Source organism: Embiotoca jacksoni, unplaced genomic scaffold (genome assembly GCF_022577435.1).
Source record: "Embiotoca jacksoni isolate LCO1_2020_lvr unplaced genomic scaffold, fEmbJac1.0.p SCAF_9, whole genome shotgun sequence".
In the NCBI taxonomy this organism is placed as follows: domain Eukaryota; kingdom Metazoa; phylum Chordata; class Actinopteri; family Embiotocidae; genus Embiotoca; species Embiotoca jacksoni.
In genome coordinates, this window is record NW_027185447.1 from 1,646,747 (window position 1) to 1,663,248 (window position 16,502).

A 16,502-nucleotide genomic window follows, 5' to 3' on the forward strand; every position below is an offset into this window, starting at 1 on the left:
AGTATTCCAAGTTGATCAAATTCAGCACCTGATTTACACACGGTCTTTTGTTAGCGCAGGTCCGGTTGAAGAACCGAGGTGCCATCACACCACAGCTCGGGTCATTCGCACTGCATGTTTTCCCTCGGACAACTCTGAACAGCACAACTCGGTGTTGACAGTCTGACCCTGTGGGACCGAATCACGGTGCACAACCCTGCGAGCGTCAAAGAAAACCCGCCCGGTTGCGTCTGACCAGATGCGTCTTTTGGGGTTTTCAGTGTGATCTGGCTAACTGAACCCTGGTAGTAGCTCAATACAGCAGAATACGTCCGGCCTTCGAGACGAGCCGATGTGCCCATCAGTCAATCCAAGGTTATCTTTGTGATTTTAACACAAAATGACTACAGTTGTAGTTTGATGTTACTTCCAGCCTATTAAAACCATGTTGAGGTGATTGTTGCAGTTGTAAACGTTCATCATTGTGGACACCACTCGACAGAAATATGAATATAGTAAAACAAGGTTGTTTTAAGATTAAATTGACATAAACTTAACTCGACTGGCATTGAGGAGTCTGTGAAATGTGTTCAGTATTAATATTGTTAAATAGTGTGTGAGTTATACAACAAAGAATCTATGTAAATTGCTCCCACCTTCATGGCTTCCTTCTCTCCCACACAACCTTCTCCCAGAACCACTGCCTGTGTTTGTCTGATGCTGAGCCATTTTGGGTTTTTTCCCCCCACTTCATCGTGTCACATCTCTTGCCAAGTTGCTGCTCAAGTGACTCCTGAGGTACCTCACCACTGCTGTAAGGAAATGTCGGGCTAGCTTTCTAATCTATGCACAGCATCTGACTGAAACTCGAGCTTGATGCATAATGAATAACAAGAAATAAATGATGAAAAAGTTGCCGACACCTGGGCGCCATCTGTGTCAAGAAAGTTCTGCGTTTGATTTCCCATCCTACTTTCTTTTTTTTCCGGGTTTCATGGCAAGAAACACCTTTTCAACGAAAGCTGCTGTTGCCACAGAAAATGTTTGTAGAACAGAGTTGGAGCTTTGCTGCAACCTCAGAGATTTCCCCCAAACCATTTTCCTTTTTTGGCTTTGGACATAAACAATTTTCTTTTGTAGTAAGTTAACTGTTAGACAGAGTTAAAGGATTTGACTGAGATGAATCGCGAGCAGGGAGGGGATGAGAACACAGTGATATACTCCATCATCTTCTTTCCTTCTCAATCCTCTTTCAATGACTTTAAAGATAAAGGCACTGGCTCTGCCCTGAAAATGGATGAAAAGCTGTTTGCAGTCGAAATGGACATCCTGCCCATCGTTCCTGTGAACCCATCAGCTTTCTATAATTTGATGTTTTTAATATGACAGAAAAAGAACCACTATATCGACAGAACCTTTCCTCGAGTTTCCAAGAAAACAATTTATTTCAAATAGATTTAAAACAACATATATTTTTTTTATTTTACTTGTTCATTACAGCTGATCTCATAGTGATTCATATATATTGTTTTGTTGGTTATATTTTTTTTTTGCCAAAAAGATTACAAATGTTGAACTTGTCTTGTTCTTAAAATCACATAGCATCATAAATATAAATAGTGTGTACTTTCTGTCTCAACTATTTCTTCAATCTGTTCAATTATTGAATAACTGCATTATCATTTGTTTCTTCTCTAATAAAATCCTTATTTCTATACCCCTGGTATTAAAGGTTTATTTTGTTCTGGGCACAGTTTTGATGTTTTAAGAGATAACGGTAGGGGTTGGAAATGTGGACCGAAAATATTATCACAATATTTCTGCAATAACTCTCCTTGACAGAAGTAAAAAAACGAAAACCTGAAAAAATATTGTAATATTACTTTCAAGAACAAGTGTTGTCGATTTATATCTCAGCACAGATGTAACAATTTGCCTTCAAATATTCTGCCTGACCTGCTTTCAGCCACGACCGTTGTTGCCGTGCAAAAGTTGTGCATGTAACTTATGTCATACTGTGACGCTCTGGGATGGTATGATTTTTTATTTTTTTTGTATGATATTTTAAATGATATCAATACCATATGGCAAACACATACAGTTTATTGAAGAAAACACAGCTTCTGCGTGGCTCACGTTCTGCTTCCCCCCCCCCCCCCCAGACTTTGGACTTCTGGGTAATTTTTCTTACAACTGCAGTTCTGTATCATCATATATCATTGTCTGGCAAGGAGTTCTTTGTATTCCGGCGTACAAGAAGACTTGGACCTTTGTGTTTGCGTACATGCACACAGCTTGTGTGGTGATAAATTTTGGGCTTCCTCTGCACACGAGCAGGAAATGAAGGTCACGTGAGAACCGCCTGTGCGGTAAATTGTGTTGCTGGACCGTTTGAGTATGTTTAGGAAGTGTTTGTGTGACTTTGAACAACAGTTGAGCCTGACACTTGAAGTGGGAAAGAAGAAACGTATCTGATAATGGTTGCACAACATGACCTCGTGTACTCACACGCACCGATGGAAACAAAGCAAAGCGGTATCAGTAAACAGGGTCGGAGCAGGTTGAGCCACTTTCAGGACAAAGACTCACCGGGGATGCTAAGAAATGACACGACTGCAATCCCAGAAAACGTTGCCAGCTGAAGAGTTCAGAAGCTTGTTTATTAGAAGTTGTGTCGCCTGCCTCCAAACATTATAGGTCTTTTACCATAACTACAACACTGTGCGTGCTGAGTTCACTTCTCACCTTGAACGTGGGAAATGACACTTCTGAGAAAACATGTGGCTGCATAATGATGAGTTGACCTTCACTGACTTGTAATTTTTAATGATGGCGGTTCTTCTGTGAGGCTATATTTAATGTAAAAACAACTTGACAGTGATATTGACGGAAATAACAACAACAACAACAACAACAAATCTTCAGTATATTTAAGACGAGATAGAATTTGACACTAACGAGTCCAAAAATGTTTGTTTACATAAGCTCGCAGTCATTACATTTTCAATTTGATCCGCCCGTTTCATGTTGCTCACAGCTTGAACCCTGGTATGGATTCTCTGAACATTGCAGCGCTCTTTCAGGGGATCCAGCAACGTCTTGTCATGTTAAAGTGCGTCTAATTTTTTTTTTTTCTCATTCTGTATTTTCCCTGAAATGTTGGCTAGCCAAAGTACGGTGATTGTGGAGGGAAAGGCTTGTGAGTCAGAAATCCTTGCTCTTGTTTGGACTTCAGACAGACCCGCCGGTGCTTTGATATACATTTAGGGTGATTGTTCTGCCTGTCAGTTTTCAGAAGGTTGCATGTCAGAGAGACAGAATAAATTGTTTGTTTGAACCATGAGGGTCGACTTTATTGCGTTTGTCTCCTTCTGTAAGCTCTCCAATTACAAAACCATACAACAATGCTGCTCGCGTTCCCTACAAGCAGCCTGGTAAACGTTCCATCAGACTCTGATCGGTTGCCCCTGTGTTTCTCCCCCAGTTGTGTTGGTTTTGTATTTTGAAAGGGTGCTGCAAAGAAGACCAGGTGAGGGCATGGAATAAAGGAAATACGATCCAATGAAAATAACATGTTTATTTAAGAAATATCATTAAAACATTTTTACTGAGCTAAACCAAATCAAACTTTGAAGCTGCAAAAGCATTTTATAATCGCTTGTATGTTTCTCCAGTGTCAGCGAAGAATGGAATGAAAACTTCAAGAGACTCGGATATTAATATATTTAGCCCCAATATCAACTTCCGTGGTTGAATTTGCCAAATGTTATAACGCTGAACCATCTTGACATTGCGTTGGCCATTTTGACGTTGGAAACATTGCAGTGTACCTGTTTTTAGTTTGATAACAGCGCAAACATGTTGGAACATTGCACGGCTGGCGTAGGTAGCAAAGTGTGCAGAAATACTCCGACTACTTGGATGGCCTTACATTTTACAACTGTTTATGTTTGTCTAGGTACAAAATTTAGATTGTTTATGGCAGTGACTGATGTGCTTTGATGTCATCTAAGATCAAAAGACGTTCGGTACCAAATTGTAATGACAAGCCGTCGTTCCATTGACTAGAGAAGGGGTCTCCAACCCTTATCTTGCGAGCTACCAGTAACTCCTCACCTGTTTCTGAGTAGCTCATGGAAGGTCTGGACTAAATGCAGTGCTTGCCGTACATAGACTTACTTGGGCGGGCCAAGTGACTTGAGAATCCTCAGGACCCCTGGACGAGAGGCTTCTCTGTGACGCTAGGTAGCATTTAGGGAACATCGGTAAATTGCAGTGTCCAGCGACAACTTGCATGAGAGGCGTTTTGGGGACATCAATTAATTGGACTTACAAAAAAAAAAAAGACAACCAGCTACACACTCTCCCCTTCTAAACTGCATGAGTAAAATGGATTTTATTGAATGGGTATATAATTTTTTTTATAATTCTGGAATCGGTATCGAGGTCAAAGTATCAGTATCGATATCAAAAATGTCTGAATGATACCCAGCCTTAGTTTTATCTCATTTTGATACTTTATATCCACAGTTTCTGTTTGAATACGCCCCCACCCCCTCTGTTTCTTCAGAACTGCTGTACTACTTTCATACTATTACCCTACAGTGTGTAAAGTTTTCCTTTCTTCCTGTAGTGATCACCCCACTTTGTTTACCATAATAATTATGTACCAAAATATACCCCATCACTTCACAGCTCTCGGACACCGCCATCATTTGACTGTTTAGAATGTGTCACCTGCAGATCACCGAGTGCCGTTTTGTTGAAACTGCCTTTGGGGAGTAAATGGAGCTTCTTGTATTGATTGTCACTGATGCCGTTGAAGGTGTAATCATTAACCCTGTCAGAGTGAAAGATTGTGATTCTGTTCAGGCTTGAAGGAAGCCAACATACGCAGCGCATCAAACAGCATTTTACTCACCTTCTAAATGATCTGTGCTTTGTGTTGATGGCGTGAGTTGCGGGTCGTGGCTTGTCATTGGATGACCTGCTTGAAAGATGACAATGTCTACCTCATTCCTCATACCTTGTGCTCCATCTATGCTGCAGTGCACTTCTGGACCAGTGCGTTTTCCAAGCTGAATGGTTGTCATTTCAGTTTTAGCCCTGGGAAATGATGCTTTCAGTGTAATGGTACATTGCACCTAGGTCACCACCAGCCAAATGGAATATTGAAAAATGGAAGTGTCTGCTTGTTGGATGTCATGTTGTCAGGTGACTCCCAGCTTTCTGGGGAAATATTAGACTGATGCAGCGAGGAGATGGATAGCATTTCTTTTCGAGGGTTGGGAATGATCGCGGGGTGAAATATCGTATCCAACTCATTCGTATTCAGAGGAAGAGTTTGCCTGTTTGTCATGAAATGCATGTCAAATATTTTACATAGATTTGTTATGTGTCTCTTTTTGCAGACAGCAGCCTTTTGAAGATTATTGATGGAACACATTTGTCCTGTGGGGTGAAAAACCATCGTGCATTGGTGTCTGTGATGCACCTCCTCCCAGAGAATGTCCTTGTGTCTGGAGATGAGAACATTCCTGGACTCGCAGTTTCTCCAACAGGTAAACTTCAAAAGAACAAAGGTCTATCGAGACAACAATAGAAGACTGTAAAGGTGATGTGCTGCTCCTGTGAGAATAGGTGTGGATATATGGAAATGTAGGAACGTAGCTGTTGGTTTACAAAGAGCCTTTATATTCTTTTTATCTTCTTTGTTATAATTTTTAAATATATGAAGATAAATGAAAGGGATAACATACAAACTCCCTAACGATGGTTAGGATGGGCTTTTAAAAGCAAAAATACTGTTTGATATTTGCTGGGAACGTTTCAGTTGTTTGTCGAATGCCCTCCCCCACACACAAACACAAATGGAAGGTATTATCGCGCCATAAACCCGGGCTCAACAAATGGCATTAAACTTCAAAAACCCTCCAAAATCCAATAATTATTCATGGCTCATCGTCTGCTTTGTGCTTCGCTCTAATCTCACCACTCTTATGTCACACCGGAGCCTGGTAGTATCACAATCTTTTAGTACTTTTTATGCCGATTGGTGAATGGCAAACAGCTTTTGGGTGCATTGCTGCCACCTTCTGGTAGTAGTGATGTATTACTACAAGGCACTGGTCAAAACTGGGTGAAATTATTCTAGAAGACTATTTCATCTTGTGTTTTCCAATTTTAAAAATTAGAAAGTCATGACCCCTCCCTAAAAGATGATCATATGTGTGAGTTTTGTTTTTTTGCAGCTCGTCGATAAAAATACAGAGTGGTTACAGATTCAACTTGTTTGCCTTTTGCTCATGTGGTGGCCTGGTTATTCTCCTGAGATTATTTTAAACACATCAGATTTTTATAACTGGCATCAGGTTTGTTGACCTCAACTGTGGAAGCAGGAGAAAACTGGCCAAAATTAAAAAGGCAAAGATGTTTGAAAATGGTTCATGTTAAAGTGAGTGAAAATATATTTTATTATCCCGATGACCCACATTTCACTGAGGTCTGAAGTCACCTGGAGTTCGCCTCTTTCTTGTAAAGTCTTCTCACTTTCAGATTTTTCTGCACTTTCATAGTCCTTACTGACACTTTCTCTTCACCATTTTTAAAAAAAAAATCATTTTCTCTGCTTTTCCTTTTCACTAATTTCAACATGAATTTACAAGATAACAAGGAGTCTTTTTTTAATTCATGTTCTGGTGTAGTCACACATATTTAATCTTCTGAAAAGGAATTTTAGTCGTGTACGAACGGGTTGGACCCGTGTGAGTTATTAACCGAGGTTTAGCAGAAACCTGGAGGGACACTGACGAGTCTACCTTAAAGAATTTACTAAGACCAGAGTAGAAAAGGAGATTTAATCTCTAGTGTATTCCTGGATAATATTATAGACTGTGCGAAGTAAAGTTCGAGAAAAGTGCACAAGACGTACAACTGAAACAACTGCTTTTCCGCTACTTCATATCATGAACTGAATCCTAGAGAACGACCCAAATCAAGTCTACTTGTATTAATTTTTATGCATTTTTATCTGTTTATTATGATTTGATCTGTTTCTTATGCTTTTTATCTGTTTTATCTAATTTCTCTTCTATATTTTTAAATGTTCCTTTTTATCTGTTTTACTGTGAAACACTGCATGTTATTCTCTTACTGTGAAGCACTTTGAGCTGCATTTCTTGTATGAAAGGTGCGATACAAATCAAGTTTTATTATTATTATTATTATTATTATTGTTATTGTTATTGTTATTGTTCTGCAGGACTTTAGACTTCTCCCATTGAGACAACTCTAATCAACCTACCTGTACTGTCCTTTCACTCATTCATTCAATATGTGCTTGTTTCAGACGAATCCATCTATGTTGGTGGTAACAGACGTGTGATGTGTTTGTTTCCATCCCAAATCTGTGTTGACTGCAGTTCCATGCCGCTCATGAGATTCAACAATTAACAGTGGAGCTGCATTTATTTGTACTACCACTGAACGACACTACTCTTGGTGCACTTTTAGTCCTCATTCAACTGTCAATAGTTTAAGAAAGAGCTAAAGTCAACAAAGAGGTCACCTGGACTTGAGCTAGATTAATATGACAAGGCTCAGCCCAACGCATGAGGCATATCAGGTGTAATCTTACAATACATAATTCAACAATGACTCACTTCTCTTCCTCCAGCTGTCACAGGAACATACAGGACATTCATCATCGTACTCAATGTGGGCCTTTTTTGGATGGGAAACTTAGTTCCATCAGAAGTTAAAATGTCTGCAGTACTTAGGAAGTAAGTTTCTAAGGGGGAATGTAATGAAGTCTGACAGTGCAGCGCTATAATCATTGGGAGTCGGTGGGAGGTATGGTAGCAGGCTAATCCTCTTCATGTTCTGGGGCTCTGAGCAGCAGAGACCTAAGCTGCCTTTTAAGACCACAGCCACCGGCTTGATATTCACGCCGCATTCAGAACAGTCCAACTCTGTGCTCCAGAGACAAGGGCTGCAATGAAACGCTTGATGGCTGCATTACTCTTGAAGAGATTACAATCACACTGGCTGTTTTTTTTTTTTTTTTGTGTGTGTTGTGTCTAAAAGAGCTGATTGTGGACTTCACAGACTTTCCCGCTTCACCCATTGACTGTGATGCTTTCTGCAATCGATTATAATTCAATTTACGCCAAGTATTCAAATGGAAACAGTTTTTGTTGGGTTGTTTGATGAAGGCACTGATTTCTCAATGTGGTATAATTATCCCAGTGATTGGCATTAGGCAGTTTACCACCAATCAATGGAGCAGCTATTTAGCTGGAGCTGCTATATGTTCAGAATCAAAGAGCGAGAAATGACAGTATAAACATTTGCTGCCAAAAAGAGGAGTGCCTCTCCTCATCCAGTTCATGGATATCTCCAAGTTATCTTTCACAGAATGTATAATGTGTATGGAAAAAACGGTGTGGTCCATATTTGCCATGATAGACAAAATAAAAACAAACATACACAAAGTAACTTTTACTTTGAAAAACGTTTATTGGCCTTAATATTCTTACTGGAATATTTAAACTTAAACTATAGAAACACATTATGTTCACCATATTACGTAATTATGACATCCTAAAAGGTTCTTATGATTATGAGGAATAATACATGACAAAAAAAGGTTGCAGGGACATCGTGTTAACGTATATCAGGGATGAGAGTGACATGATCTCGCATATATGATGTTGGGAACGCACAAGAGCACAGAAAACGAGGGATATCCATCTTTCACAAGCAGTCGAAATCTGTGTTAAGCTGTTAGCCTGCTTAGATTCAGTCGTCTCAGACTGTCGCCACTTTAAACTATTGTTTGAACAGAAGTGGTGGTTTGATGGACCCACCGACTGACTGGCTGACTGACTGATTCCCTCGCTGACTCACACTTTCTCCTGTCAGGCTCTCGAAGTGGCCAAAATCACATTCTTTGACAGCTGCCATTTGTCAGACTCTTTTTGAGCTCGTCAACAGCGACAGCTATAATTCTTGGCAGACTTCAGCAAATGCTGTGAACTTGTTTTCAGTTGTTCTTTGCTCTGTGGCATTAGGACACTTCCACAGTAGGTCCGATTAATCTATACATGTGCCCGAGTACAATAACCCCCCCCCCCCCCCATCCCAACCCCTCCTCTCGCCAGTCTTCACATTAACTACGCTTACGTCATCTTCCACTTGACACTTGTTTACACAGTAAAAATGTGCGCTGAATCCATTTGATTCGGTTCGTACAGGTAACTTTACAATGGAGCACGGCTTCATGTTGCTGCTGCTCTTCGTCTGGGTGCGAAGGGAAGGAGAACATCATCCGTCATGCAAGAGAGCAGATTCCAGTATTGATCTGCAGAGAACTTGTTTGAAAACCTCAACATCTTTACTTGTGTGTACATGTTTCCATACTTGACAGTGGAAACACACCTGTGCACTCAAAGTAGCAAGTTTTCAGTTTGAGACACAGTCGTGGTCTTATTGAAGAAAATAGTTTTCTAAATCATGTTATTTGTTGAGTTCATGCAGAGCGACTTGTCCATAATACCGAAGAACATTTTTTTGGCCACCCAGCAGTGCTCTGAGACGACACACCTCGGTAGAATCAGCACGGCGAGAACATCGTATCAAACCATATATTTCCACTTGACCTTTCTTTTAGAGCTTCTGGGATGCCTTGATAATTTTTCTCAGGGTAAATGTTGGTGGATTTTTGCAAATGGGTCAAAACAAAAACAAAATATACTGAAATGCATTTCACAACTTATTGAACAGGATTTTCCTCAGGACAGCCATTTTCTGAGCAGAAAACAGTCAACATTTTAGACCAGAACAGACCATGTTAGACTCGGCAGTGCTCTAAATATGATTGAAGAAAATCCTGTTGATACAAGGGCATGTCTTCACGTTGATGTTATCTGTTCACACTGTCACCAGGAGATGCTCTGCTGAGGCCTCAGCTGCTCAAGATGCTGCCCTTCACCCTGAACAGACTGACCGTCTCCCTCCAGCCGTCCCTGCAGAGGTTCGAGAGCCAGCTGCTGCAGCTGATCAATGCTGACTGTCACAACACGGTAAGGCCGAGCTTCCATAACACACACGGCCTTGGCGGTTTATACACATGACGCATGAGGGACAGTTTATCATGAGAGGTGTGCAACCATCATCTTTTGATCCATATTGCACACGGAGCTCCACAGCTTGTGCGTTTGCATTATTTGTGCACCGAAGAATGAAGGGAAATGTGGAAGTCATAAAACAAATATGTCTTTTCCTCATGTCATGTCCTTTAAATGCACAGAGTGTGGCGTGCTTACAAGGGAAGAACAAATCACCTTCTCTTCTCTAAAGGCGCAACGCATACATTTAATCCTGATAAGGTTTCATCCTCCTGAGGTAACCGCTCACCACACTCCTCAAATTAAAGATGGCCACGATGGCCTTGACACACCTCTGCCAAGATTATTTTCTCCAGCGTGATGCTGCCCTTTATCTCACTTTCCGTTGCTTTAGTGTGCAAGCACAAGCCCTTTTTACAGCTGCCACTGCAATTTAAGTCACATTCCCTCCCAAACTAAACAGAGCTTATCTATTCTCTTCCCTTTTCCTTGTCTATGGAAACCCAGATGGTTAACCGTATTTGACAGGTGCAACTTTTGACTAGCAATTATACGTGCAATGGCTTTGCACGGGCTCTATCTGTTCACTTCAGCCTAAGTGAGATGTGTCTTTGGTAGGGATGAGAATTGATACGACAACGCTGTCACCCTGTGTCTATTTCCCGCTGCTCTCTGGTACTGCCGGGCTGGATCGTCAAACGCAAATGCATGAGACCGAGAGAGTGTTTAGAGTTGATTAAGTTGAGCAAATAGCAGACACCAGTGCCTCTACCTTGTAAATGTATGCTAAGTGCACCTACATTAGAATAACTGCCTGACCACTGGTGTATTTGTATCCACCTGCAGGTGACTGACAGTCGGTGCTTATTTTGCCTAATGAGTGAAAGTGTAGAGTGCGTGTAAAAGCCTGAACCCTAAAATGTAGGTTTTGAAATTCCCATGGCACTGCAGATAATTATAATGCAGCATTTTTTTTTAATGAACTGTGTAGGAAAATGAAAAGAATATGTTCAATGTACTGGACACTTGTATATTTTAAATGGCCTGGATTTTTCCATAATCTTGATATTATTCTACTTAATAAGTGACGACCTCGTACTGTCTCTCTTTCTCACACACACACACACACACACACACACACACACACACACACACACACACACACGAGATGAGATGATACTATGAATAACAGTCATGTTTACAATCAGCCCTTTCAGGGAATTGCCAGGAAATTGCACAAAACGCCACAGTAACTGTTTTCCATCCAGGAGTATTGTTGCTTCCACAAAAGAACAAAAACCCTCTTTCTTTTTGTGACCTTGTATGTTTCTTTACTGGTGTTTTTTTTTTTTTTTTTTAGTTCTGGTAAAAGGCTAAAACGGGCTTGGTACACATTCCCCACATTTATTTCTGTGAATTATGATGCTTTTCATCATCTAAATTGAGTGGTCCGGGCCACGGACCGACCTATCCGCTCGCCCTGCATACACTTTCACTGCTCTGGGCCAGCAGCTGTCTCCCAACCTGATGCTTGATAATGGCTTCGTTTTTTGTTTTTTTTACTTTGTGTTGCACTTTTCCCCATAATTCACAGTTCCTGCTTTTTAAAAGAGAAAAAATTACTAAAGATGGGAAATAGCAAACGCAACCAAAAAAAATAATACATGTAGGACCAAATGAGTAAAAAAACAACAGATCTGTAACATGTTGAAGGCAGATTGATGAGAAGAAAACATGATCTGACATAATTTTCTAGTTCCAGTTTCTACCCATGGTAACCTTTGGAGGAACCCCCACCAAAAGATACAACACCTTACTGCCGGTGCCACCATTAGGGAAGTGATCATGACAGCCTGCGGGGAAAGCTAGTGAGGAGAAGCACTTAATATATTTCACCAGGTGTTGTCTTTTAGCCAACATTTTACAACGCCATTAACATAGTTGTAAAACAAATGCAGGGGCCCCTTAATGTCTTTGATAGCAGTCTATGTTGCATCCACATGCAGCCACAAACCTCTCCCTAGAATATTATTGATTAGTCTGTGATCAACTGTTCAAATCAGCTGGAGGTTTGGTTTTAGATGTATTTCTGTCCACTAGTTCAATAAGAAACATCAATGAAAACTAGAAAAAGAAATGAGAAAAGGATTTTTTTTCTCTTTGAAATGATTTTCCTCTCTGTATTCTTTTTAATATATTGATCACATAATTCTGACCCCCCTATTTTGACTCAAATTATTGGGCAGTCCCTGCCTCCCCTCTCCCCTTTTCCATCCAGACCCACAGGAGGGACACAGTTCTTGAGGGACCGGTAAAGCCTTTAATGTTTAGTTATATTCAAAGGGAGGCTTTGTGGAGACTGAGCCCTCCCTAACTGTCCATACTGTTCTGTGCCAATGCAGTGAGTCCTGGATTCACACCATGGCAGAGGCAGCAATAAACGCATTTTATGTGACCAAAAGAAAAAAGGGCAGGGGAGAGAGATTTCTAATTTAATTGGCAAATTGCTATTAACATTTTCTGAGGCGCAGTTTGTTCCCCTTAAGGTACAAACCCCACTGAAAGAGCCACCCTCAGGACAATGGCTATTAAAACCTCTTGGAATGAACGAATTTGGGTAATTTTACCAGCCTTGTGCATTATATTCGAAGCTCTAATCAAAGAAATGTAACACTGCAGTGTCAAAATAACACACAGTATATTAAAAATGCCAAGTCAGAATATCCATACTGTAGGTATCTAAAACTGTTATCAGATTAATCGGGGTCCGTTAAAGAAGCCTTGTGTCCAGTGTGCCTGAGTGTAATGTGTATACCAAATTAGAGTAAACAATAGCAACAACAACCACAAACAAACCATAGATATATAAAAGTGGATGTAGTCTCCCATTCTGAAAAATGAGGCTGATGCAGAAGTGCCTTAAGCTGCAATACCATCGAGTGCCACTAGAGGTTGGCTCCAAAAAGCCTTCGACTGTATAGACTCCCATTCAACTGATGTCTTAAAATTCATAGTCAATAATTTTTTTCCACGAGTTATCTCGGTGTCTCAGGACATAATATTGTCAGGTTTCCAATCAGATTGAGGCAGATCAGCTGCTCGCTGCCCCCAGCTAATCCCAAAATGGTCCCAAGCAAGATGGTGACGGCCAAAATCCGAAGTCGAGGCTTCATAACAGCCGCTCACAAACTAATGAGTGACGGAACTGTTAGTTGCCACTTGCAAAAAAAAAGAAGTAAAGTGAGACATCCATTTTCTGATTTTCTCATCTTGTCTCTAAGAAATAACTCTACCAATGAAACAAATGTATTATTGCTTGTTTATGTGATCAAATCTTTCTGTGCTGACGGACATACTGTCATGCATCTTAATGAAAACCGTGGAAAGTAGATTACAACTTTCTTTTCTGAGGTAAGTGTCATGTTGCCATGAATCACTTTCTCATTTAGTCAGTCACAGTTTTTTTTTTCTCATTCTTGAGGTGTTCGCTAAAGAGCCTCGCAAGCAGCCGAAATCACGTAGTCTAGTTAAATGTTCCAGACTTTTATAACTTCACTGATATGACGACATTCTCACGCCTGTGAGAGGTGTTATTACATGCAGAAGTCAGCTTGATTGCAGCTTTTAATTAAAGTGTGTGTGTGTGTGTGTGTGTGTGTGTGTGTGTGTGTGTGTGTGTGTGTGTGTGTGTGTGTGTGTGCGCGCGTGCACGAAACAGACAGAGGAAGAAAAAGAGCATGTGTGACCTTTAAAAGTGTGACTCCTGCTGGATTGTCATCAAGCTGTCTCTGAAGTGATGCTTACACCTCACCCGTGTGTGTGTGTGTGTGTGTGTGTGTGTGTGTGTGTGTGTGTGTGTGTGTGTGTGTGTGTGTGTGTGTGTGTGTGTGTGTGTGTGTGAGACTTCACGCCAGCATGTCTGTACTTAAATTGGTATCGAGGCAGAAAGAGAGTAACGAGAATGAAGGGGAGTCGGGGAGGCAGATGAATGTACAGTGCAGCGTGAGACGAATCCTTTATGCTGGCTGCTCGTCTGACATACAGTCTTCACATAATCTCCCCATAAGTATTGCTATTTTTAGCTCGCAAACTATCCCAGAGTGTGTCTTCTTTTTTACAGTCCCCGCTCCCATGTAATACAGTGTACAGCCAGTGCCCTAGTTGTTTTAGCGCACTTTAATAAGCACTCGACTCATTTAATTTGTGCTGTTGAACTTCTCTAAACACACTCTGACCTCCAGTAAAAAAAAAACAACTAAAACTGCTCATCTTCACTAAGTTTGGGTGAAGCCAGAGGCGGCGTCACCCAGAATGACCCCACAGCACCTGTTCACCTACATCTTTAAAATCTATCTATATCTGTTACTCCTGGTGAAAGGGCACGAGATCTCATCAGAAATTATGTAACATCTTGGCTCGTGATCAAAAGAACCAGGGAGAGCAGAAGATGATATAGAGGAGGAGAGGAGCAGGCGAGGACCAATGCCGCGCCGCAGGCAGAACAAAACGCCTCGGGCTGATTTAATGAATGGAGAAAGACTCTGACAACAAAGCTCCAGGAAGTTTTCATTTGTCCTAAAAGAAGAAAACTCGCTCAAAGTGGGACTGCCCCTGTGGACGTGCTACTATAAAAAAGACAAGGGAGGTTGAACATTTTTGAAACAAGGAGGCGTCTCGCTCGTTGTTCTCTGAGGACTCCCAGTTTGGCTGCAGGCCGCTTACTACTGTAACCGATGCAGCGCAAAAGAACAGGCTTTAGTGCGCTTGGCTCACATCAAATATTCATGAAATGCAGGTCTTGGTAGTGATTGACGATCCAATCATTAGATGAAATAGACTGCGACTGGTTATGGACCCTATAAGTCAAACAAGACAGAAAATGCACAGCGGTTGAGTGAAGGAAGACAGATTCATAAACTTTAAAAGTCATAGTCACTGTTTCTTTCTTAGTTTTGCTTTCTCTGATAGAGTGATGTCTGGTGTTGGGAGTCTTTTGGGGGTCACTGAAAGCCTTTTTTAGGGTACATATATGCCATATCACACATGAAGGTTTCTCATTGTCATCTAAACCTAATTTCAGTTAGTGGGCTCCAATAAAGAATGACTGATATTACTGTAATGCACGGGTGGATCTTCTAAAAGTGCAAAGAGTTGTTGAAGAAAAGACAGTTTGATTATCATCTCATTCCAAATATAAGTATGACTTGACACCTTCCAGCACTGTAAAATACACTTTATTGATTGTATTCAAGGAATATCAGACTGAAATGTCACATTGATTGTGTTCCATCAGGCCTTCATTAAGGGATTATCAATGCAGGCGCTGTAGTTCCAGATACATTTGCTGCTGCTGATAATCAGCAGTGATTAGCACATTTGCATCTGAGCTCTCGTTCACTTCACTCTGGCTGTTTCGTTCATGCACTGTTGAGGAAACTGAATTCTCTTTCTGTCACAAAGCATTGCCTGTGCAAAGACTAACATTTTCCGGTAACCTCATATTCTGCAGAGATACCATGCTTGTAACTTGTATATGTAAATGATAGAAGTTACCTTTTATTTTAGTGAGCACAGACGTATCCTGGTGATTATTATCCAGTGTAAAGAGAAGCCAGAACCTCCTTTGTAGTGGTTAACTTGCCTTGTTATTTGGAGTAAAGAGCGCCCCCTTAAACTTCTGACAATTACCAGAAGCATCAAAGATTCAGCCTTTTTCTGGCCAGAAGAAAACGCTGCCACTGAATCTTTAATTGCCTCTCGTGTAGCACTGTTTAATATCTGTGGCTTTCTGTGCTCAGTCTGGTCACAAACATTTCCTGAGAGATGGATATTGGTTTCAAAGCATGTAACCTCCTTTTGCAAATCTTCTTCAGTCTTTCAATTATTTTTCAAAGTTGATACATATAATTTAAAAAGATGCTGCAGATGATATTCTGTTTTTGTTTGTCAACCAATTTCTTAAAAAAAAAAAAAAAAAAAAAAGGCCCAGTGGCCGAGTGTTTCGGGTTCATAGCACACAGACACATTTCCTGTCTATCTACACTACACTATAAAAAAAAAAGCTAAATGGCCAAAACAAAGACACAATGTATTCATGTATTGATTGTACTAATATGTATTACACGTGCCAGAGAGCACCATTTTCCACACTATTTATGTTGTGTTGCACTGAGTGAAATGTTCATTACTAGAGCATGAAAACTTGAAAATCCTCCCCAACAAATGCACTCCTTACTCTTGTTTGAGTCATATTTACAGTGCTTTTCTATATCACACATTACCGTGTATTTCTTTTGGAATGCAACAAAATATTTTTGACACATTTTTAAAGACTGATATCTTTAATATGAACAAATGGCCTCAGGCCAAGGAAAGTGGAGTCAAATAATACATATT

General features: G+C 40.6%; 1 protein-coding gene across 6 annotated transcripts in view; it reads left to right on the plus strand.

The window, feature by feature from the left end:
- The window catches only part of nphp4 (nephronophthisis 4), a 182,050-nt gene that overhangs the window by 36,098 nt on the left and 129,450 nt on the right, over positions 1 to 16,502 (plus strand). For 5 of the 6 annotated variants that reach the window (XM_069140665.1, XM_069140668.1, XM_069140666.1 and 2 more), the window contains exons 5-6: positions 5,391 to 5,540; positions 9,925 to 10,061. In XM_069140665.1, the coding sequence (XP_068996766.1) occupies positions 5,391 to 5,540; positions 9,925 to 10,061 (287 nt within the window). The remainder of the gene's footprint in view (positions 1 to 5,390; positions 5,541 to 9,924; positions 10,062 to 16,502) is intronic. The other variant, XM_069140670.1, reaches the window with a different exon arrangement.